Genomic DNA, 25,087 nt, shown 5'->3' on the forward strand with positions numbered 1-25,087 from the left:
ACTCAACCCTACATTTATTTTCAAAAGGACCAGAAAGACTGCAATATAACCCATGAATAAAGACTGCAATATAACCCGTGAATAATGAACTAGTGAGAAGTTGGTGTGCTTTTTTAAAAATACCCATTTCAAATTAAAAGCTCACTTTGATCACTGTACCTGTTTTGAAGGGGTCTAAAGGAAATCTAAATACACAGCTTGACTTGAAGGCTGAGATCTCAGCAAAATTAGAAATGTACAGTTACAAGTTTGAAGATAAGAAATCTGCTTGACTTTCTGATCTCTTTTCAAAGGGGGCCAGCGGATGTAAAATAAATTTAAGTTACGTAGCTTAGGAGATTTGAATAAAACATTGGTATCCATACGTAGGACAAAATTGTAAATATTGTAAGCAGTATCTCAGTGTCACATCCATGCCCATTCTCAAGAGAGCAATATCTATTAAATACTTTGCTTTACTCTTATTTTTGTATTCAATATGAACACCCTGCTTGAGAGTACATTTACAGACAAATGTGTTTTTGTAATCACTCACTAATTCATAGGAAGTAGTTTCCCAATGACTTTAGCCTTAGGCTATCCCAAATATTTGTTAATCTAGAATTTAGACTGTTTAAACTCCAGAGGACCAGATCCAGGCTGCATTTGCAGCTTTGAGTCATTATGTAGAGAATTAAAGATTGGTACATCTCTATTTTCCGCTCACGTCGAAGATGGGTGAATCGTCCTTGCTCGTTGCAATCCCTCCTTGAGATTCAATTCTGGGCTTTTCCCTACGCAATTGAGGGCAGTGAAAGTTTTTGATTCCTTTTACAACTTCGTGTATATAAGATCTAACTATCCCAACAGGTCGTCTGCATCGCTCACAGCTGCGTAATAGCCCGGTTAATCCAAGATGCACATACTTCCCGTTGAGTCCTACATCTTTAAGCAAGGGAAAAGTTTCACCTGGCGAATGACCGCCTGCAACTGCAGCTAGTAATGTTTGGAGCCATGCCTAGGGGAAAAGGCGGCGACTCTCAGTTTGAACGGCTTCCACGCCCCCAAAAGGCGGGGAAAGATGTACTGTATTCCGGTAGGCGCCAATATTGGCCTCGGCTCACCCCCCGTGAAGATTTGTAGGGCACTGGAACAACTGCCCGTGTATCTAGACCCGCGCGACTCTTTTATGCGGGGAAAGTTTCGAAAGAACCCGCGCAGCTCAGCCCCTTCGCATCTCCCGCCACCGGACTGTTCCATTCCGATATCGGGGAGAGTCCTTGGTGCCCAGTGCGCACGGAGACCCCAACCACAAGCTCCTCTGCCCAGCAGACCTGGCAAGGAGCTGTTAAAAGAGCGCCGAGGGCATAACTTCTTCCAAAGCGTAAGATGGAAAAGAAAGGGAGAGGAGAAGACGGCAAAAAGCCCTCCTCGTCTCCCCCTTGAACGACCAAGGGTCGTACAATCCGGCTCCCGACGTCTGCAGGCGGCTGGTTCGAGCTCTAGCAGCTTCTCGCAAGAAAGGGGCGCGTGAGTGAGCGCGGGCTTGCGGGCGCGCGGCGGGCTTGTGGGCGCGCGAGCAGGATGGCCCCGGAGACCCCGAGGAGCAAGGTGAGGCGGAAGCGCCCCGCGGGCGTTCGCAGAGCTTCGGGTTTTCGCGGCGCGCGCCGGGCGCCGGGAGTTTGGCGCCAGTTTCTCAGACTCTCGCGCGCGCTCCTCGCTGGCGAGCAGAGTATATGGGGTTGCCCAGGGGGTGTGGTGGTCTCCTTTGGAGCCCCCTCTCGCCAAACATGGCCCCGACGCCTTGCTTGCAGCGCCAGGCCTTGCAGTCATGGACGTCTCCCAATAGAACTGCCTGGCTTTTCTCCACAGAGCAGCCACGTGCGTCCAGCGGGACGGACTTTTCTGCAAATGTGGAAATTGGGCGGGGGGCGAGAAGAGAGGTAATCTGCCCAACTCGCTCTACAGCCTTTGGATTCATTGCTTAGCTTCAGCTTTTCTCCTCCTTTTGCGTTATCTCTTGCTGTTAAACCCGGCAGGGTTGGGGACAGTCGAGTGAAATACCTCGCTGCCTTTGTTTGCATCCTTCCCTAGTTTGTGTGCTTCTCTGTAGTTGCCCGGATTCGAGGAGTCCGGGAAATGAGGAAGCCGCTGATGAGAATGGCCTTGCCGCGAAAGTTGCCCCCCTCCCCGTACAGCGTTGCCTGGTCACTTTTTTTTTACAGTAAGGATAGTCATGGAAGTGAAGGAATCTGAAAAAGGAGCGAAAGAAGGGGGCGTTTGGCAAATAAACTCTCTTGCATTGTGGCGAACTCAGATGTTAGCTGACTCATAAAACTTTCCAGTTAGTAAAGAAACCTTACAAAGTCTTCCTTAAATGTTTCAGCGAGTGTTACTCCCGAAAAGTATTTCTCATCTTTACAAAAATACTATTTCTGTTTTTAAGTAAATACAAAAGCTCCTAGATTTATTTAAAACGTCAAAGCTTTTTAAAATAAGAGTGTTTCTTTCTAAAAAAGAAAAGAAAAAAACCACACAGGTGGCAAGCACTATCTCAGAGGAGCCAGTCCACCTACTCAGGAGGAAACTCCTCTAATAGTACCTGCGGTGACACATGCACACCACATGTGTGAAGGGAGGTGTTCATGGTGAGTTCTGGGACCTTCCCCCCTGAAAAACAGCACTGAGTATGTTATATGGAAACCAAAATTTATTTATTTTGTTGATGGCCCTATATCCATTTAGACATGCATGGTTTTGGATCGCAAGCTCTTAGAGAAGTGTTTTGACAAGTGGGGAACCTGTGGCCTTCTAGAGACTTGCCAGACTACAACTTCTTGGCTTTCAGTGGTGTTGGAAGGCCAAAAACAGACTGCAGCTCCTATCAGCTCTGACAGCCTGCCCCCTTTTCCTTGTGTGTTTGTTTTGGACTGTAAGCCTATGCATGTAAGCTGCCTTGGGAGCCTTTCACTGACTGAACAGCAGGGCACAAATACTCTAAATAAACAATAAACAGCATTTGGAGTACCAGAGCATCCCCACCCCTAGTGGAGAGCATTCACTTTTAATATAGCGGATAGATAAAATTTATCTGCACTGATTGCCATACTGTAATGTGTTCATGAACTACCCTGCAATCCAAGTCTACCTTCAATGACTTGGTTTTCAAGAAGTATTTGGTATAAATTACTCTGGAATTTTAAATGCAGAAGATCCTACTGTTAAGCATTGGTCAGTCCTTCTACTGCCATTGCTTTAGATTTTATTTGCCGCTGCCCCCTCTTGGTTTGCTATATACCAGTAGGGTTTGTTTGTGCCTAGTGTGCTAATTTAGACCAATGGAAACATTATTTCCATTATTATTGGTTATAACAATGTTTTATGTTTGACCTACTTTGAAAGCATTGCCCTCAGTAAATGATAGTCTGAAAACCGGGAGATCTGCAAGAGCTGCTACCAGTTAGTGTAACAGGTACCTGTGCTGGTGGATCAGTGGTCTGAGTCAGCATAATACTGCATCCTATGCTCTGAGCTGGTTTAATGATACATCCGGGTCATCTCGTCTTTTTGGTTCATAGCATCCCCGCTTCCCCATTTGACCTGTGAAGCCCTGTTAGGGATGGTGAAACTGTGACACTTAAGAGATTTGTTGGACTGCAGCTCACATCATCCCTGACTATTGGCCATTGTGGCTACTCCCATGTGAACCTCCTTGCAGTTCAAAGTCAGCTGAGAAGCTTCAGGTGAAGGCCAGAATGTCCTTCATGAAAAACATAGCCTTCTCATGAAAGTCCCAGAGCTGTGGAAAGGCCTTCCATGAGCTCCTGTTGCATATTCAACAAGCTTGGTTTGGTTGCTGCTGCTTTTTGTTGATTGCTTTGTCCTTGTTGACTTCGTTTTTTTTATTTGAATTGGTTTTTATCTTTGTTTTATTATACTGTACAGGGCTTTTGAGATCTCTTCTGGCCATGAAGTTCTGTATAATTTTGGCATGTAAGTTAAGAGCTTGCTAGTAACTCACACTGGAGCTATTCTGAGCACTCTCAAGGTTGATATTGTGGGGGAAAGCCCTTTGGGTCATTCAGTGACTTGCTTTGTCCAACTAGCTGCACATTTTGAGGATAAAGACACTTTACTCTGGAGTCATCTTCACTTAGCAGTTGTTGTAGTTCCAACGGAAGTATCCAGTGCCACAGTCTGATGTGTTGTGGGATGTGTTTCAGTTTATGAAGCCTTATGATGTAGACAAGGTGCTTGTGGCAACACACCCAACCACATGCCCTCTTGATTTACTAAATCTCACAGATTTAATCAGTAGGTCTAGGGAGTGATTAATTAGGTCTAGAGTTGTTAATGGTTCATTACGTTCTTGGATGATACAGATTATCTAGTTCCACTCTAATTTGGGCTCAGACCTCACTATGAGGCTGAGCTGGTCTTGGTTACCCCGATACCTTCTACTGGGAGCAGGACAAGGGAATTTCAACTTTGCTCCTGCATCTTTACCTTCTTTTGCAGTGTTAGAAACTGAGATATGAAAGCTAGGAGCTAAATGGCACCTTAAACCTAGGTTATGGGCGCAAAAACGGAATGTCTAGGCACACTTTTTATAGCAAGAATACAAAGCTGAAAATGAATGAACTGCAGCTAAAATATTATGTTCATTTTTCACATGGTCTAGTCCTTATCCTTCCCACCCCCCTAATATTCTTAAGAGAGTAGCTGGAAGTGGGGAGGCAGAGAAAGGTTCTTTCCTTTACATCCATTCTGCAGTTTTAATCTGAAATCTTGGGCGCAGTACTGCTCCCAGAGCTCAGAAGCTGCTCCTGAAATTCCTGGGAGTTTTGAACACTGCTTTCTTATATTGACCATGGTATCCTTCTGGACCAACTCCATGCATTGAGAATTGGGGCAACTGCGTTACAGTGGTTCTGGTCCCAGCTACCAAGTCCAGAAAGTAGCATGAGAGGAGTGATTTTCACTACCCTGGGAGTTATGCAGTAGGACGCTATTTTATTTCCAGTGATATTTAATGAGAAGCTTGACTTCCACTGAAAGATTTGCAATCTATTGGAAACAGTTGTTTGGCTGTTTGAAGCAAGGTTCAATCAGCCCAATCTGCTTTAACAATCCCTAGTTTTCTCTTGACTAGCTGGAGAGGGGGGTTTGGGATGTGTTTTGGTGCTGTGCATTGGAGATGCTTTGAGCACCTTTGGGTGTTCCCCAGCTGCCAGAAGGAACCACAGATTCAGTCCACCCTAGGTAAGAATGCAAGTAGCTTGTGGGTCTCAGCCTACCAGTTGTAGGCCTGTGGTGTAGACAAACTGCTAATTTCACAAAATTCTCACCATGTCAGTAGATACACCCACTTCAAAACATTCACTTTCCTTCAAGGTTGATGTTTCTTTTTTAACAGAGTAGAAGCTTTTAAAATGAATCAGTTAGTTATTGTGTCAAGGCTACATAGTGGTTACATTTTAAAGTAAAAAGTTGTGAGTTCTTGGTGACAGGAAACCAGCTTCTTTGATGCACTGCCACAGTTATTCTGTGCAAAACTCATTGATTGACAAGGTCTATCTTGTATCAGTCTTGTATGTTATACAGCTCTCATTTAAATTAAGGCATTGGGGCTCCTGAATGTTTTTAAGAAGACTATTGAAAATCAATATGGAGGGAAGAGGGCTTGGAATGCAAAGGGCTCTTTTGAAGCCTCTGCAGTGTTACTTTATTCAGAGTCCCTCCATACTAATACACAGAGATCAAAAAAGGGACTTTACTCGAAAAGGGTTCCCCCCCCTCTTCGTTAATAATCTGTAATTACACCCCCGTAATGACTCCTCTGGTACAGATGCAGAAGAAGAAATTAGTTAGGCATATGATAATCGCAGCAGCGGCTAGCTCAGCTGTACAATAGTTCAGGAACTAATGCACTTGCTCCTGGAAGCCAGTTATTCATAGCAACTAGACTCCACAGCTCCTCATATGCATTTTGCATTACGACACTAAAATGTTCAGTATTATCGTGCTTCATTTTTAACTCCTCTTTCCCAGTCGCACTGAGAACTTTGTTGACTTGTTTCGTTTTGGGGAAAGCTGTTGCTGGTCCCAGGTTCATTCCCTGGCACCTCCAGGTAGGGATGGCAAAGACTCATTGTCTGAAATCCGACCTGAAGAGTGGCCATGGAGTGGGAGGAGGTGGCACTGATGAAGGCCAAGCAGGCCTGGCAGAGCCCATGCAGCAGCACCGCAGGAACTGCACATCAAGGATGCAGTCCTGCTGGCTGTAGGGGTCTGTTTCACCAGCGTGTTTCCTACAGGGAATGTGTTGGTGAAGCAGCACCCAGCAGGACTGGACTTTCCTCCTCTCTGTAGTGTAGTGGTTAAGAGCGGTAGACTCGTAATCTGGGGAACCGGGTTCGCGTCTCTGCTCCTCCACATGCAGCTGCTGGGTGACCTTGGGCTAGTCACACTTCTTTGAAGTCTCTCAGCCCCACTCACCTCTCAGAGTGTTTGTTGTGGGGGAGGAAGGGAAAGGAGAATGTTAGCCGCTTTGAGACTTCTTCGGGTAGTGGTAAAGCGGGATATCAAATCCAAACTCTTCTTCTGTAGTGCAGTTAAGAGGACAGGAAAAGGAGGAGCAGTGCTTCCTTTCCCTGCTCCCCTCCTGATTTAATAGGTCTTTAAAAACTAATTAAAAGTCCCACACCCCCCAAAAAAATATTGGGGCCTTAAACGGGTCAAGTGCTTCCATGGTTCAGGTCAGGGGCAGTGCCCAGCGCCCAAACTTACAAATTACACTATCCATCTATAAATCTCAGCATGTTTTGTTTCCCAAACTTATTGGGCAACAGTTCATAGTCTGTTATTTTCATAGATTAAACCCCCTAAGCATTCTTGCAGAATTGAAAGCCAAATATGGACCCTTGGGTGCATACAGTCCCTTTGAAAAGCTGCTGATTAATCCAGATCAAAAAGTTTAATAAGCAGAATATATCAAATGTTATCATACTAAGGATAAGCAGTTATCCCCAACTTTTAAAAAGAAGTGGGAGGAAGATTTACTGATTGGTAAATAGCATATGTAACTGGAAGAATGGACTTGGTTATTCAGCACAGTACTATCATTTTTAATAAGTGTATTTTGGAAATTATACAGGAAATGTAATTACCAAGAAATTTCAAAACAATTCCTTTGTACAGGGCAGAAGTGGAAAACTGGCAAACACTTAGTTAAAAAGGTAAAGGGACCCCTGACCATTAGGTCCAGTCATGACCGACTCTGGGGTTGCGGCGCTCACCTCGCTTTATTGGCTGAGGGAGCTGGTGTACAGCTTCCGGGTCATGTGGCCAGCATGAATAAGCCGCTTCTGGTGAACCAGAGCAGTGCACGGAAACGCCGTTTACCTTCCCGCCGGAGCGGTACCTATTTATCTACTTGCACTTTGACGTGCTTTCGAACTGCTAGGTTGGCAGGAGCAGGGACCGAGCAACGGGGATTCAAACCGCCGACCTTCTGATTGGCAAGTCCTAGGCTCTGTGTTTTAACCCACAGCGCCACCCACGTCCCTTTACACTTAGTTACATGGCTTCTAATATGTGTAAGGCTATGCCTTGGTCCTCACTGGAAAAATAAAAACCACCTATATCAGAATGGATGAGGAAAATAAGGCGAAAACAGCCTTGTTATATAAGTTAGTGTCTCAAATGAGAACAGGGAGAAACAATGAAGAAAAGAAATATGGGAATGTGAGCACAATTTGTAAGTTTATGGAAAGTGAAAATTAAAAATTACTCTGTAATTATTTTCCAGTGCTGAAAAACATGTTATAAAAATAACATATAAAAACGTGTATGAGTGTGGAGGGGAAATGTACAGTGTATATACTGGAGTTAGATTTTCTAATTCTTGCTTTTTCATCATCATCACTATCATTGTGAACTTCATATTCAAAACAAACCGTCAGCCTCACTTAGACAATGCATGCCTGTTTTACATATTTTCTCAGGTAGTGAATAGAGTTTGAGGAATATTCTAGTGATACTTCATTGTAGGTATTTGCATATACAGTGGTACCTTGGGTTACATACGCTTCGGGTTACAGACTCCGCTAACCCGGAAGTAGTACCTCGGGTTAAGAACTTTGTTTCAGGATGAGAACAGAAATCGTGCTCCGGCAGCGCAGCGGCAGCAGGAGGCCCCATTAGCTAAAGTGGTACCTCAGGTTAAGAACAGTTTCAGGTTAAGAACAGACCTCCAGAACGAATTAAGTTCTAAACCCGAGGTACCACTGTATAGTGGCAGTGCATACCAAATATATTTCTAAAGTTTTAGCATTGTAATGTTGATTTCTTCAGTTCAATTCATAGGTCATCCAACTCTTAGGGTGCTCTTTTAAACATTTGAAGAATACCCTCCTTTCTGGGTGGTGAACTGGCTTGCTGTTTTAGAGCTGCACTTGAAACATCACAAAGTTAAGAGGCTGGTTGTTGTAGCCAACTAAGTTCTATTCAAATAGAGACACTGAAAATAATAAACATAAGTGAATCCTGACCATTGGTTTCACTGGGTCTGCTTGGAGTAAGATTAGCATTGGACACAACCCTGTGTTCTTGAGGTATTACAAACTCCTGTGTCTTGAACTGTCCTGTTAGACAAAATCTGAGATAATTTGTAAAAGTTTATAAGACTGGAACTGTATATCAACATTGAAAACTAATATATAATTTACAAACAATTAAATGATATGGGAATCTGCAATCCCTTACTATCCCTCCACTGTAGGAGGCCAGGAAGAAATCACTTCTCTCTTTTTTTTTTATAAGATATTTATTAAGATTTTCAAAGTGTTACAAAATAAAAATAAAAAAGTAAGAAAATACAAAATAAAAATAGTTAAAAACAACTCATTCTTTCCATTACTTATTTTTCATTAGCTTATTTCCCGGACCTCCTCACGCCTCCTTTTTTTGTATTCCAGTTCAGTTTGTTGGTTCAGCAAATCCTTACCCTCTTTATTTATCCTAGTCTTTAATCTTAAGATATTGTAACATTAAATTTTTACCTATTTAATAATCCATTTTTCATATTCCTTTATAGTATTACAGCTGAAAACCCCTTAATTTCTATCCAACATCATTCTAACATTCATTAATTTTACAATATTTCTGTAAATAGTCTTTAAATTTCTTCCAATCTTTTTCCACCGACTCTTCTCCCTGGTCTCAGATTCTGCCAGTCATTTCCGCCAGTTCCATGTAGTCCATCACCTTCATCTGCCATTCTTCCAGGGTGGGTAGATCTTGTGTCTTCCAATACTTTGCAATGATTATTCTTGCTGCTGCTGTGGCATACATAAAAAAAGTTCTGTCCTTCTTTGGCACCAATTGGCCGACTATGCCCAGAAATCACTTCTCTTTCCATCTCTTAAAATTGGAGCTGGGACCCCAACCGTCCATCCAGCACAGTGCTGGAAGGGGGCAGAGGCTTGCTTTGGTTCACTACCTGGCAGATGCTAAGAGTTGTGGTGTTCCTCGGGTGCAGAAGAAAGCTCAGGGTTGAAAGGGAGAAGTGGAGGGACATCCGTTTGCTCTGAGCTCAGAAGGTCTCTCGGACACAGAGGGAAGTTGCATAGCTCCAGCTCTGAGCTGCAGTGGGGAGTTGGATTGCCTCTCTCTGCCTGTAGGGCCAGGTTTGGGTTCCTCTCTCTTCACAAAGCCAGGGTTCCATCCTGCTATGACAAGGGTGGGTGAGCACCTGGTCCTTACTCCTGAGCAAGTGTGAAGTGGTTTGCAACCTAAATCAGCCTTCCTAGCATCCTCTGTGTTTTGACCTGTGAAGTTTCATGTGTACTATGTATGTTTAATTGAAATGAGTGGTGAATTAATAACATGCCATTCTTGTGAAAGAAGACTAATAACTACTATAGCTAACTTTATCTTCCATTTCTCTTTACGAACTGAAAACAGATGCTCAAATTGGCTGATATATTTAATACCCCAAGTGATGATGAAGATTTTCTTGGGTTTGGAGCAGATGTTCCCATGGAAACACTGTCACTGGAAGACAGCTGTGAGAGTTTTGATTCACTAGAGTCAAGAAAAAAGGTAGGGAAATCTTGTAAATCTCCTATAAATCTGAAACATTATATTTAACCATGGTGAAAACTAAAATAGATAGATTATCCTTCTTCTGAAATTGTTTTCTAAAAATGCTTTTGGAATGTAGTGCTTTTGACTTTTTGCATAGACTATCTATTGAAGATTAAACACCCTTAAGTGCATTCTTTAGCACTCTCCTGTTGAAATAAATGAGACAGAAAAGCACTGAAAACCTTGTTTGTTGCAGAGGTAGGACTTAAATTCAAGTCTCCTAAATCTAAATCTCTTTAATACATGGACTTCACCGTGTTTCAGATAGTAAGGACTTGATTATGTCTCCCATGTTAAACTTGCTTGATTCTGATTACAGCGAGGCTTAGGACACGACTATAGCCTAAATATATGCATACCACTGCCCTTTAGCAGTTTATGATTAATTTTCAACTTGGTGGAGAAGATAATTCACCCAGATATTTGCTTGAATGTGATTTAGTAATAGTTGCTGCTTTGATCTCTGAGGTCAGTTTAACAAATTGCAGTAGGAATGATAAAAGCAAAGAATGCCTTGACCAACCTTAGGTTTAATGTGTAGATTTATTAAGAGGTAGTCTTTGGCCACCTCATGAGAAGAGAAGACTCCCTGGAAAAGACCCTGATGTTGGGAAAGATTGAGGGCACACGGAGAAGGGGACGACAGAGGACGAGATGGCTGGGCAGTGTTCTCGAGGCTACCAGCATGAGTTTGATCAAACTGTGGGAGGCAGTGGAAGACAGGAGTGCCTGGTGTGCTCTGGTCCATGGGGTCATGAAGAGTCGGACACGACTAAACAACAACAATAACAACAAAAGTCTTATATAGAGGTTGTTAGACCATGTATTAATTGGTATTAATTGGTGGTAAGATGATGCAGTGGTATACCACTGGATGTCAGAAATAGTTCTGGTCACAGCAACCAGTAGGCAAGCAGGAAAATCGGATTCAGGACTACATCTAAACTTGAATGATTCTTTGGGGAGAGGGTCAGGAAGTCAAGAACACGCTGGCAACCCACTCCAAGTTGAGCATGATCACCTCAACAATTTGATGTAGTTTATTGGCTCTCATACAGCCTGCTGCTGACTCCTGGCACCTATTCAAGGAGCTACTGCTTTAGTGGAATCTGAGGGAAAGGACAGATAATTGGTGTCCACAACATACTGATGACACCCAAGCTTCAAATCTCACATGGCCTTTTCCAGCGGCTTCATGTAGAGGACAAACAGCATGGGGTACAAGATGGAAGTTTTCAATACCCTGCAGGTTAATTTCCATAGGACAGAGCCTTGGTGTGAGACAACCTTTGGATCCTACTTAACAGGTATGGGCAGAGCCACTGAAAGGGCATTGTGTCCTATTCCAAAACTTGCCAGATGATGCAGAAAATACCGTATTGATGGTTAACTTTGGCCATTCAGTGGCATTCAGTACTAACAGTTGCACACTAAAGTGTGGGCTTAGGCAGGGCAAGAGTGGATGCAGACAACTACTGACACGACATCTTAATGTCTGGAGGTTCTGCTGAAGGTACTAGTACAATTCTTTTATCTGTTTAGAAAAGAATGCTGTGATTCCAAGGGCCAGCACAGGTTTCTGAAGAACTATTTATGCTAAACTAATCTTAGGATTCTTTTTTAATAGTTACTAATTTGGTAGATCAGTGAGCTGCTGTAGATGTAATATATCTTGATTTCAGCAAGACTGTCGTCAAGGTCCCCCACAATATTCTCATTGAAAAGCTGGTAAAACGTGTACTTGACAGTGTTGCTGATAGGTGGAATTGTAGCCTATATCAAAAGAGTGCTCATCAATGGGTCCTCATATTTCTAAGAGAAGTGAGAAGTAGGATACTGCAGGCTTCTTCAACATCTTTGATATAAATGACTTGGATCAAGGAATAAAGACAAAGCTAATGACACCTGCAGATGACACCATACTGGAGGACTCTGCTTCACTAGGAATATTTCTGCAGCTGCAGATTTTCTGCATTGACACGGGGTTGAACTGAATTATCTGTGAGGTCCCTTCCAGGAGATATGTACATCTTGCTCCAAGAACCATGTCAACATTCCTGTTTCAATCTGTCTCAACTATAAATACAATTTCTCATTTAAAGTAACTTTCCTTTTGTGTGAATGCTCCCCCCCCCACTCTGAAGCAGCTGCACCGCAGCTATCAGCAGAAGAAGTAATTTTACAAAGAGAACCCCTCCAATTATCATAGGAGATGATTTTCGAGTTTAAAGGAACAGTATATAAACGATTCTTTCTCTTGTGTTCCCCTCAAAGTTTTTCTCTTAATCTATTGTAACTGTTTTTCACTTACATTATCTCAATATAAAGAAGTGTATAATTAAATACAGGGAAGTGAGGGCAGCATTGTAAAAGCGAATAAAGATACTTAGTGAAGTGCAGTTGTATGAAAGGTCATTTAGTCTTGCGTGGCAGGAGGAAGCGGCAAAGAAAAACAAGGGAACTGCTCTCATAATGCACAGTTGTGACTCTCCAAAGATTGATGTTTTCTGCATATGCATGTGAGTCTCCCACCCCCCACCCTACGCTACCCTTAGAATGAAAGCCTTAGAAAGGTAGAAAGATTGACAGGAGCTTTGAAATATTTTCTCTTACAAACCTCTCCACCTGATTTCATAACGTTCATTGTGACTCTTCTATGTGCATAATAAAACAAAATTAAAGTTAAAACAACTTGCAAGAAAAAAAGCACCTCTATAACTTTTTGATACTAGAGCAATCATGGGAAGTTATTTACTTACACTGTGTGGGTATGGGATGGTGGGGACAGGGAGGGAGGGGCAGATCCACACCATACATTTAAAACACTTCCAACAAACATATAAAGCACATGACTTCCCCCAAAGAAGCCTGGGATCTGTAGTTTCCACCCTTACAAAGCTGGTTCTCAGCACCCTTCACAAACTACAGTTCTCAGGATTCTTCAGGGGGAGTCACGAGCTTTAAATATGTGCTGCATATGTTTTAAATGTTGTGTGGATCTGGCCAGAGAGAGACAGACATTCAGACTGTGTTAACATATTGGCTTGACTCCTAAGGTACCTTAAGAAAGTCATGGAAGGAAATTACCTGGTCCTTTCCTGCCGTTCTGAGAAAGCTCTGGATGGGCACAAGGTGGGATGGCACATGAGGGGCTGAAGGGGGAGGAGCAATTGCCCCAAGTAAGTCTTGAGTCCCTTTCTTCCCCCTTTCTCCCTTCTCCCACACCTTCCCCATATGTCAGTTTGATAACCTTATGCTGCATTAACCGTTTTCATGTCACAGGTGATTTAATTTTTTTAATTAAGAAATTAATGGAAGGTGTGCCTATTGTCCCCCCCCCCACACACACACACATGGGGGAAGGCATCTTTATAATGGCTACAGAGCTGAGGAAGGGATGGGAAGTTTCCCTTCCTTCAGCTTTCTAAAGTTATCTTAGTATTCAAGCCGATGAGTAGACATTTTAAACACACATCAGTGGAAGGAGAAAGTTGCATTTTCCAAAGGGAGGGGAGCAGGAAGGAGTTGCTCACCTGAATTATCTTGGTTGCTTTATCCAGGGTTGCATTTACCCTCCCATCTCCTTCAGCTGGGTTTTGTTCTTTCCCGGTTCACATCATCTATGCAGTAAACTGTTAAGCAGTCTACTCTGATTTTGATAGGAACTTTTGGCTGTTTTCCTTTTTGCTTCATTGTTCAGTGAACAATGTGTTTTGTGCTTGGTGTTGCAGGACATTCATTGTCAGCCCAAGCACCTGACTGAGAAACTGAGAGAGATTTTCAGAGAAGACACCGAGTCAGAAAATGAAGCGTTTGAAGGATTTGAAGTAAATGGAGAGGATGATATGGAGGTACAGGCCACATTTTTCATAGTATTTATCTTCATATACCTTTGTCTCTCCTCTGGATTTGCCTCTTGTTTTAATAAATATTGTGGTTTAGGACTGTGACTTGCACTGAGGTTCAGGACTGAGAAGGCTGAAAAAAATTGATTGAAACTTACAGCCTACTAAACAAGATTTTCTCATACCCCTTCTCACATTGACCTTTGCAGTGTTGGTACTGCTGCAATTTATCTCCTTTCTGTACCATAAAGGTAACATCAGAACTGGTAACCAATGCTGCAGCTCCTTCCAATGGCCTACTGTCCAGAGGAGGTTTCTCCCAAGTAGCACGGTGCTACCTGATCCTATATATATATATATATATATATAGAGAGAGAGAGAGAGAGAGAGAGAGAGAGAGATGTGAAGGATTGAACATGGGCCCTTCTGCATGCAAACCATATACTCTGCTACTGAGCTGTGATCCTCAACCTGGAATTATTTATTGCAAAACAGTGTTGCGCATAGCTACTCAGAAGTAATGTTCTTTGTGTTCAGTGAGACTTACTTCCAGGCAAATGTGTATAGGATTACAGCCTAAATTAATGCTTAGTTCTGCCCCCACAACTAATTTCTGTGCCTTAAGTGCAATGCATTATTTGTTGAAGGACTTTAGATAAAGTATGTGCCTGTGAAGTCAGTAGTGTTTCTGCAGTTAATTCATTGGCTATTCTAGAGCCTCATTTTGGTCTATAATTGAGCACCGTCGTGATTTGTATCATTCTTGGCCTTGTTTTGTTGCAGCACATACAAGGAGTGATGTGTCCCTATGCTCAAGGCTGTCTTGATTTACATGAAGTTTGTCCATTTAAATTAAAAATTTAAAAAAACATGCATTTTCAGTAAGGCCTTTGTAGAAATAATGAAAATGGTGTTTTTCATTCATTAGTGGAACTGGAAATTATTGCATGATAGATGCGATTTTATTATAGGTTGTTTCATGCATTGTTTTTAGGCAGTGGAATCAGATCCAGAAAACGATCCATTATCCTTGATGGCGGCAGAACCAGAAGAAGAAATGGAGGTGGAGGAAGGTAGAGCCAATGCTTCCTCCAGGAGAAGTAGCTTTGGCCTTCGTGTGGCATTGCAGTTCCCTACCAAGAAATCTGCTGAGAAGAGGGCACCTAAAAGACGTTCTTCTAAGTTCTGCTTGATGGACAGTAAACACCCTTGCTCTCTTACACAAATAAAAAATAATAAAACTTGGAAAGTGGCAGATCAGGAAGCATCTTCAGGGTCGGAGGAAGATTCTAAAGAGGAAGATTCTAAAGAGGCATCAAATGAAAGCTCTAGTGCACTGCTTAAAAGAGCCATGAATATAAAAGAAAATAAAGCCATGGTAAGAACTGGGATGCAGGTGACATTGTTGTACGCAAACTGTAAAAATATATTTCAACAGTCTTAGTTTGCACTAATAACGAAGAAGACAGAAGGAAATTGCAGGCTGCTACGGACATGACAATTCTAGACCCAAAAGTACATGTATGTTTAAAAATTTAATTTGCCTTACCTTACTTTATCAGTGCGCAACACAAAATACATAGCCCGTTATAGCCAAACTGAAAAAGCTTCCTGGGACAAAAATGTGGGCAGGCTGCTCATAATATAAGCACCAACACTACGAATGCCTAGCCCTATGCATGCTCATGTCAGGCCTCTTTAAAAGAAGGCACAGAGTACCTTGAATTGAATCTGAAAGCAACTGTTAGTAGCAGCATTTGGTCATGCCACTGAACCAGGGATAGGGAACTGGCATTCCTTCGAAATTTGATGAATAAAGGGTCACAGATTTCCCATCCCTCTGCTAAAGCATGGCTGAGCATTATGAGAATGAGCCTTAAGTACTCTTTGCAGGTACTAACATCAGAAGATCAGAATTTTCTATTTGTTTTAGATTAAGCACAGTTTGCAATGTCAGCCAAATTCTAAACTCTGGCTACTCTTAAGCCAGAGGTTAGTGAAAACAAGCTGGCTTCATAAACTATGATTTGAAGTTGCTTGTTTCTGCTAACCACAGTTAGTCCATGATGTTTGGATGTCAACAAACTAAGTTAATCTAAAACAGAAGAACTTTTTTTGGGGTGCATATTCTGTGGCATACAGCTTTATTCAAAGGAAGCACCACATTACAGTATCTTCTCCTTTCAAGTTAATGACAAAACCCATCCACACTGGATTAATACGTGGAGTCATTGCAATTTTGAAAATGTGCACTTTAATTTTGGTATTTTGAAAACACACTTTGAAACTGAACAGCTATAAACAGATTTACTTTCTTAAGATGTAGCATTACAGGACTTATAATTTCACATCAAAGAAACCATAATAATTTACACAAAGAAACGGAAAAACAAGAAAAAAAAGAAAATTGCAAAGGACAATGCATATATTAAATATTTATCTATATAGAAGAAATTCAGTGTCATTTTTCTCATTTCAGCTTGCTCAGTTATTAGCGGAACTGAATTCTATACCTGACTTATTTCCAGTGAAAACCCCTACCTCAACTCCTTCGGTAAGTATCAGTAAATACTTTTGGGAAACCTGCAATGCACTGCTAAGATTGGCTGTGTGGCTTTCTTTCTGTATTTTCCAGTAGGTGCTACCCCCACCCCCCAGTGTTTAAGAACTGCTTCTTAGGAGACATTCTGGACTTTGATTTTCAGGCCAACATTAAAAACAAATATCATGTCTGTTATGAAGTTTGTGCATACAGAAATACCAGCTTTTCCCTGCCCTTCATATACATATGACTAGGAAATTATTGGGCTCTCACTAGTGTATTTTGTGACTTTTCCCTTCCAGTTACTATACAATTGCATTCTTTCATAACCAGCTTTATGTTATATGCATTTATTCTGTTTAGGAGATTCAGAAAGAATAAATGTGTTTAAAACCCCCCTGCAAATTAACTGAAGGGTACGAAGAGCAACTTCGTACAGTTTTGTGCACCTCCTTTTTACACTACAAAAATTGCTACTGTAGCATTAACAGCCATAAGAAAAGGGGCAAGTTAGACATAATGATGAACATTGTGAACGGATCTCCCATCTCAGACTTTTATAAAAAGCAACCCTGGAGCAGTAGGATTAGCCCTCCTAGGACATTATCCTTTAGAATATATCTACTTATCAATTGGAGAAAAAACATGCAAATGCTGTTGGGCATTGCATGTGTTTCCAGTTGAGGCAAATAGCAGCTTTGAAAAGGAGAGCATGGCTGAAATGTTCAGTGGAGAAAGGGGTTAATCCCTTCCCCCAGGATCCCAAATCAGGATGGAGGAGCGCAGCTGCTATTTGTAGAAGTGTAAAATGCATTTGTGCTATCAATTGTAGTTTGGCCCAAAAAAGTTCATTTTATATGTGGAGATGGGCACTGTGGTATAAAACAAGACCCTCAAAAGGGTGAATTTGGAAAGGTTAAAGAAGTTGCATCTATTCGTTAACACAAACAGGTAAAGGCACTGCTGCAGCTATGTTCTACAAAATTAAAACAGACCTATGGTGACTCATTAAAACGCTCTGTTTTTTTTCTAGAAACAGAAGAAAATGCCAAGGAGAATGTTTTCAGAAGGCCAGATAGAGCGTCGAACAAACCCAACCAGAAATGCTCGCCCCCCAGAGAAATTTGCCTTGGAAAACTTCACTGCTTCTGCAGTCAGATTTGCAGAGCAGCTTAACAGTTTAAGACAACAAAAGCTCTTAAAGAAAAGACTAAAAGGGGTACATACCGGACTAGTTCAATTTTTAGTTTGTGTTGCTTTTAGAAACCACCTCACCTAACCCCAGAGTATTTTTGGTAACATGGACTGGAACACTAAGGGCAAAGTGATCTGAAAACAAGCTAGTATTTTATTGCAGCCAAATAGAATAGGCTGTGGTGTGTGCTTGGTAGCAGTTTGCATTTGGTGCCTATGAAAGTATCTCTGGTTTGTAAATGGGTCTCAAAAGGTTGGTGATTGGATTAGTTCTTTTCGGGGGGGTTAGTTCATTTGTTTTTATTATAAGCTATAGAAAATAATGGATGCTGTAAATGAAAAACCAGTATTATACATTATAGTAGATCAAATAGAATATTTTTATTCCTATATGTAGTATGTATTGTATTTTAAAGAAATGCAATATGAATCCTAAAATACTGCTCATGAGGGGAGGGGGATATTCTACATTTTTGTAGCACAGTTTGGAATGGAGTGTGGTGTAGTGGTTAAGAGCGGTAGTCTCGTAATCTGGGGAACCGGGTTCGCGTCTCCGCTCCTCCACATGCAGCTGTTGGGTGACCTTGGGCCAGTCACACTTCTTTGAAGTCTCTCAGCCTCACTCACCTCACAGAGTGTTTGTTGTGGGGGAGGAAGGGAAAGGAGAATGTGAGCCGCTTTGAGACTCCTTAAAGGGAGTGAAAGGCGGGATATCAAATCCAAACTCTTCTTCTTCTTCTCTTCTATATATGTAATGTGCACAAGATAGGAAACAAATGAGACTCCTCCTTTCTAGAGTGATAAGGTTAGGAAGTGAGGCTGAGCAGAGCACAAAGAGTATAGGGAGCTTGTTGTTTTTATTTAAGTTGAGTTCTAAGCAGACAATTTGAGGAGGAAAGGGAAAAGAAGCACACTGAGTTGCAGGAGAAACACCTGCATGAATAATGAGAGGGATTGCTCTCATTCATATATATATATATTGTTGTGTGTGTGTGGTTTTTATTGTTCTTAAAATAGTGGAGCATAAAGTCATTGGTTTAGAGACGCTGATGTGAGTTTCTTTCATAGAACAATTTGGGGACACCTAAAAGACGAAGATCATCAAAATACTGTTCAAACCGAACAGTTGAAGATATTACAGACGAAGAGTTAGAAAACATTGCAATAACAGTTAAAGACAAAATCTACGATAAAGTCCTGGTAGGTGCATCTCTTCTTCTTGGGTTTGATGAAGCTATTTTGACTTATTTAGTTTCTTTACATGGTGTTAAAATTTATGTAGTAATTAAATTGCCACAGCACTGTTTGTATTGATTTACCGTATTTTTCGCCCTATAGGACGCACTTTTTCCCCTCCAAAAATGAAGGGGAAATGTGGGTGCGTCCTATGGGGCGAATGCAGGCTTTCGCTGAAGCCTGGAGAGCGAGAGGGGTCGGTGCGCACCGACCCCTCTCGCTCTCCAGGCTTCAGGAGAGCCCCAGCGCCAGCCCCACAAGGTCGGGGGACAGAGGGAGGCGGAACGCCGCCATCCCGCTGTCTCCCAAAGTGGTTTGGAGGCTGACGGCGGGGAGAAGAGCGCTTCTCCCCGCTGCCTGCCCCACAAGCTACAGGGACAGTGGGGAGACGCAGTGCGTCTCCCTGCTGTCCCCGGACCTGATCTGAAGGTGGGAGAAGGGGAGAAGAGTGCTTCTCCCCGCTGCCTGCCCCACAAGCGCCTGGGGGGGAAATAATTTTTTTTTCTTTATTTCCCCCCCAAAAAAACGTGATGCGTCCTATGGGCCGGTGCGTCCTATGGGGCGAAAAATACGGTAGATCTGTCCTTTCTTGCTGACTGCATGTAGAAGACACCCAGTAAACAGTGGGAGACTGTAAACCTACTTTTAGGAGGGTCATGTGGCACCAGACCAATGGCACCAGGCATCTCCTGAGCTTCTACCCTCATTTATTTTTTGCCTTGCTGTCGGAAAAAGAATTTCTTAGCCTCCAGGCTTGGGGTGGAGGCTGTCGTGCGGAAGGATGTTCTAGGAAGTGTTAAATGATTATGAGAGAGCTTATTGCATAAATTGCTGGAGCTGCAAGGTATCTTCCCTCCCATTACTCCTCCAAATGTTAGCTGCACTCTTATCATGTTTTTGTGTGTGGACACTATGACAAAGTGTGGCAGAACAGACAGGGCAAGGCGTGCTTCTGATATCCATCAATGGACTTGCCAACCCGGTCAGGGTATTAATAGAAAAACAATTGTCTTTCTATTAGCCTTTTAAAATTTTTATTTTTAATTTCAAGTAACAAAACATGCCCACACAGGGAAACAAATCAGTTGTTTTACAGAAAAGACAGAAAAATAATAGCTGATGGTGTAGTTTTAGGCATTCCAAGAAAGGCAATCGAATGCTGACATATATGTATAGCTTTTTGATTGTTTATGCACCAAACATCCAAGGAATTGTGTTTATGTAGTATGTTCTAGAGGGATGTTTTCAAAGAAGGAAGTTTGTGTGGGTTTTGAGACACCCTCTTTTATCAAAAATAATCATTAAGTACAAGATGTAAGCTACCACCTATTCCCGCTTTACCTTGTTTAAATGAATGCAGTAATGTAAAAGTTTCATCCAGAAATTGTTCTTGTCAGGTGTTGCGAACATAAATAGAGCATAATGTTGAACAGGAATAATCAAACAGACCTTTGAGGAAGATAAATCTTACATTAGGGTCACTTAGTATGTCTTTTAACTGAAAATCAAGTTTGAGAGAAACCCAGATTGCTGACCTCCCTGCATTTTGGAAGTGCCTTGTGAGGTGTACCATTCCAACTCCGCTTTGGAGAAAGGATTTTGTATCAGTGTTTTTGTTGTTGTGTGTCTTGTTAAAAAATAAGGTCGGGGTTATCTTGCTCTAAAGCAGACCATAGCCTTTTAACTGGCTTACCCAGGCCATTTACATTACATTACTGCAATTAAGTATGGCACTGTCAGAGGTGTAGCAAGGTCAGTGCAGATTTTTTTTTTGTCACCCCCCTCACACTGGGGTACTCAGGGTAGGCTTGGGAGTCGTGGGTGTGTGGTGCGCCGAATGTCACCCCCCTCAGCGATGACACCTGGGGAGGCCCGCACCCCCCTTCCTATACCTCTGGGCACTGTAAGGTTAATTTAAAATTATGCAGCCTGTACCAGACAATATATCTATTATGCATCATAGTAATTTCAGTGTTATCATATTCCATCAGCACAAAATAAATACCGTGGTACCGCCGGTTGCGAACTGGATCCGTTCTGGAGGTCCAGCTGTATCCCAAAGGTTTCACAACTGGAGAGACCACTTCTGCGCATGCCGCGAAACACTTCCGGGTTTGCCGCTTTTGGAACCCGAAGTTTACGTTACCTGAGGTTCCACTGTATGCTTTGAATTCCCCAAAGGGAGTAACTTCAACATTCAAACTCCTTCCCAACAGAATAATTCCTGCATATGTTGGCTGAGAGTATAAGTCTGTCTTTTCCTTCATGAGCCAAAGGCAAAGGGTGCAATTGGAGGATGTAAACATTAACCACCTCCCCGCAGAAGCAGAAACTGTTTTACATTATGTTGCTAACAAAATAAGAGATTAATAGGCCAATTCTTGTCTTGTTTTGGTTATAGAGCTCATAGCTCTTGGGAAGACTTAGTTGGTAATTTCAGTGGCACCACAGACAGAGAAGTCATCTTTGTGCTGGTGGTTTATTCCCTTTTCCCCCCTTCTCTCAGTTGTTTGATTGCAGTCCCAGTTGATTTAATAATTTTGTAGCTTCTGGTTGTGTGGAGACCGCTTTAGTTACTCCTTCGTAAGTTTTTAGGCGTTTGAATGGGTAACTCCATCAGTACTTTATGCCTGTTTCACAGAGTGCTGTGTTGTAAATTTTCAGTTCACACCTGCAATTTCAGCATTCCCGGGCAGAGATGTCTACCATTGAATTTTCTATTATGATTTTTTGCAGTGTTCTTAGCTTTTGATATAAATCAGACTTTAATTTATGAAGGAGCTAAAGCAAACAATGATGTTTCTCAGGGGCTTAGCATTTTTTTGTTTGGGATGGAGTGCTCCTGTGTATTCTCTTGATGGGTGGGCAGGGGGTGGGGAACCTAGTTGCACTAGCAGTAATATTGTGAAATTCTGTAGAAGCATGAAGAAGTCTACTGTGTTGATTTCCAAACACTGTTCTTTTATATAATTCTCTTCTTACTGTGCTCATGCTAGGGAAGCACGTGCCATCAGTGTCGACAGAAGACTATTGATACCAAGACAGTTTGTCGTAATGAAGGCTGTGGGGGTGTGAGGGGACAGTTCTGCGGACCATGCCTACGTAATCGCTATGGAGAAGATGTGAAAGCAGCACTTCTAGACCCAGTAGGTATCTGAACTGTTCAGGTTGAGGGATATCAATGTATTGTCAAGCTACTTAAATTATGGGAGCTCTCTTAGATGCATTGCTAGCATACGAGTCTTAAAAAATATGATATCCTTGTGTCTCTACCTCCCTTCCTGTTTCTGTGCTAAGCCAGAGCACCTATATTTGTTGACTAAATGAATGCCCCTTTCTCTCTAAGGACTGGTTCTGCCCTCCGTGCCGTGGGATCTGTAACTGCAGCTACTGTCGCAAACGTGATGGTCGTTGTGCCACAGGAATGCTCATTCACTTGGCAAAGTTTTACGGTTATGATAATGTAAAAGAATATCTTGAAAGGTAGGAAGCTATTGGAATTTTATATCAGTGGTATGCATCCAGATTTTGTTTGGATTTGCACAGGTGATAAAAGCTACACAGGGTTAGGGATAAAAGTAAGAAACTGAAACACAGAAGTACACGAGGAACCACTGAACTTTGGTATTTTGAGAATATGGCAGGTAACAAAGAACTTCCCAATCAGAAACTGAACTATATGTGTTTCATATAGTCTGTTCATTACATCCCAAACAGAACTTATCCACCCCACATGATGAGATGTGATCGCTTGATGTGTAGAGACACTCTCATCTCAAAGCATGAGTTCTGCTTTGGAAGTACACATAAGCATGAGTTGCTTGTGGATTTTCCATAAATTCTGAAGTTAGCCTACTTATCTGAATGTCTATTTGTGTTTGTACCTAATACTAGATAACTCATCTTGATTAGAGGCACCGTATTTTTCGTTCTATAGGACGCACCTTGTTTTAGAGGGGGAGAACAAGAAAAAAAATTCTCCCCCTCTCTGCTCAGCGCCCCCTCAGTGAAGTGGCAGCCCCTTCTAAAACAAGGTGCGTTCTGTGCGTTCAACGAAGCCTCAGGAGCGCGGTGGGGGTTCCCGTTGGGCTCTGGAGGCTTCGGGTTCCTTTCGACCTGCTCTTTGGGGCTGGCGGGGGGAAGTGCTTCTTCCCTGCCAGCAAGACTCTCCCGGCTTCAGCGAAAGGAACCCGAAGCCTGCGAGCGCAGCGGGAACTTGTGCTGCGCTCTGAAGGCTTCAAGTGGCTATCCCTGAAGCGCGAGAGGGGTCAGTGCGCACCGACCCCTCTCGCTCTCCAGGCCTTAGGGATAGCCGCCTGAAGCCTTTGGAGCGCAGCGCGAGTTCCCGCTGCGCAAAGCCTCTGCAGGGCAGTGGGGTGAAGGCACCCCACTGCCCTGCGGAGGCTTGAAAGGCTGTCCCCGAAGCCAGAACAGAGAGACGAAGCGCTACGCAGCATCTCGCTGTTCTAGCTTGGGGATGCCGGGGCTTTATGGGGAAACCCCGGGCTTCCCCCTTCAGCCCCGACACTGATTTGATTCAAAAAATTTTTTTACTTGTTTTCCTCCTCTAAAAACTAAGTGCGTCCTATAGAGCGAAAAATACGGTAGCTTGTTATTTTGGGGCAGAATTGGATGAAATCTGCAGACCGGTTGCCCTTCTGAGGGAATGAATCCAACCAAATTTTAGAAGGATGGCTGAAGTGCTTTTACTGCAAGGGCAGCCTTTACATTTTTGGGGTGGAGGAAGGAACCCAGCCCTGTGAGGTACAGGAGAAAGCAGTAACCTCCTCCTGTGCTGAGGCAGCCCCATGAATGCTCTGTTCATGCAGCTGCCGCCTTGGCCACGGGGGGGGGGCGGCCAGCCTCTTCCTCCTGGGAGAAAGGGGGAGCCTGTCCAGCTGCCCCAAGGTAGTTGAGTCACAGGTGGGTGGCTTCATTAAACTGCTCCACTGAGGGCATGCACATCAGCAGAGCAGTTTCACAAAGCCCCCGCTAGCTGAAAGTGGGGGGACTTGATCAGCTGAGAAGCGGACTTTTGAAGGAAGGCTGCTTCTCAGCTCATCAAGTCCGAGTGGGGGCTTTGTTAAAGTGTTCTGCTGAGCTGCATGCCCTTCAGTGGTATGGTGGCAGAGGGACGCGGGAGCAGTGACTGCTTAATCTACGATATATCACCATCACACTCTGCCCCTCATAAAACAGTCCCATTCTGCTTTTTCTTTTTCAGCTTGCAAAAGCAACTTGCTGAAGATGACTGAAAATACCGGATTGCAAACCTTCTCAACTTTTCTTTCCTTTTTGTACTTAATCAGAGTTTTACTACAATGATGTTTATAAAATATAGGACAATAGTCATTACTTTAAAAAACAGATATTGTACATATGACAAAGATTTCTCAGGAAAGTACCTGCTAAAGGAATCTGTGTTGTACATTATTTGTCACAGTATGCTGCAAAAAACTTTGGAGACTAAAACAGCTTTCATTCATTTCTATGGAGGTTTTTTTGCTGCTTAGACTCCAGCTGCCAATGGTTTAATATTCTACATAGCTGCAGTCCATTGCTTTTAAAAAAGGGATGAAGCACCTGTATTCCCTCAGTTGTTGGACTACAACTGCCCTTATCGCTGACAATTGAGTCAGGAGTCCAGCAACACAGCAGGGCGACAAGTATTTTAGAAACAGTGCTAGAGAGAGAATTCCTAGAGGGAGAATTCCTAGCATCCTACTGTTTATTATTTCAACTGCAACAAATCTCTTTAAACTAAACCTACCCCAAAATATTAATTCCCATATACGTAGGTGTTACTTCAAAAGCTTTTGAACTCCTGGGGGCCACCGTTCCAAGTTTGTCTGCACCCATACGCCCTGGCCAGGATACGCATATCCTTCTACACAGTCATGTGCAATCAGGTTGCAAGAACTGCAAAAGGAGATCGAACGTGGTGCAGACAGGCTGTACATTGGCTGTTGCAGCAAACTGATTGTGGCAATAAGATGACCACTTTATACACTGGAGTATTTAACCTAAGGTTTATTTTAATATATTTTTATATTGATGTTAAAATGATCAGGACAGCACATTTCTTGAGATACACATCCTTTAAAGAATTTTTTTTTTTTTTTGGTACCTCTGCCTACAAACA

The 25,087-nt window shown here is 42.6% G+C and overlaps 1 protein-coding gene across 4 annotated transcripts; it reads left to right on the forward strand.

Moving 5' to 3' along the window:
* Positions 1-832: 832 nt before the first annotated feature.
* CDCA7L (cell division cycle associated 7 like) lies at positions 833-25,086 on the forward strand. 4 transcript variants are annotated; one of them, XM_081164763.1, is made up of 10 exons: positions 833-1,316; positions 9,946-10,083; positions 13,860-13,979; positions 14,968-15,351; positions 16,453-16,527; positions 17,549-17,734; positions 18,778-18,909; positions 21,942-22,091; positions 22,292-22,428; positions 24,170-25,086. In XM_081164763.1, exons 2-10 carry the CDS (start codon positions 9,946-9,948, stop codon positions 24,198-24,200), a joined length of 1,353 nt encoding a protein of 450 aa, XP_081020889.1. In that variant the 5' UTR covers positions 833-1,316; the 3' UTR covers positions 24,201-25,086. The 4 variants fall into 4 exon arrangements, with proteins under 4 accessions (XP_081020889.1, XP_081020891.1, XP_081020888.1 ...); XM_081164765.1 differs by lacking the exon at positions 833-1,316 and adding an exon at positions 1,471-1,509; XM_081164762.1 differs by lacking the exon at positions 833-1,316 and adding an exon at positions 1,474-1,590.
* Position 25,087: the final 1 nt, after the last annotated feature.

This window comes from Podarcis bocagei, assembly GCF_964188305.1.
Source record: "Podarcis bocagei genome assembly, chromosome: 12".
NCBI classification, from domain to species: Eukaryota; Metazoa; Chordata; class Lepidosauria; order Squamata; family Lacertidae; genus Podarcis; species Podarcis bocagei.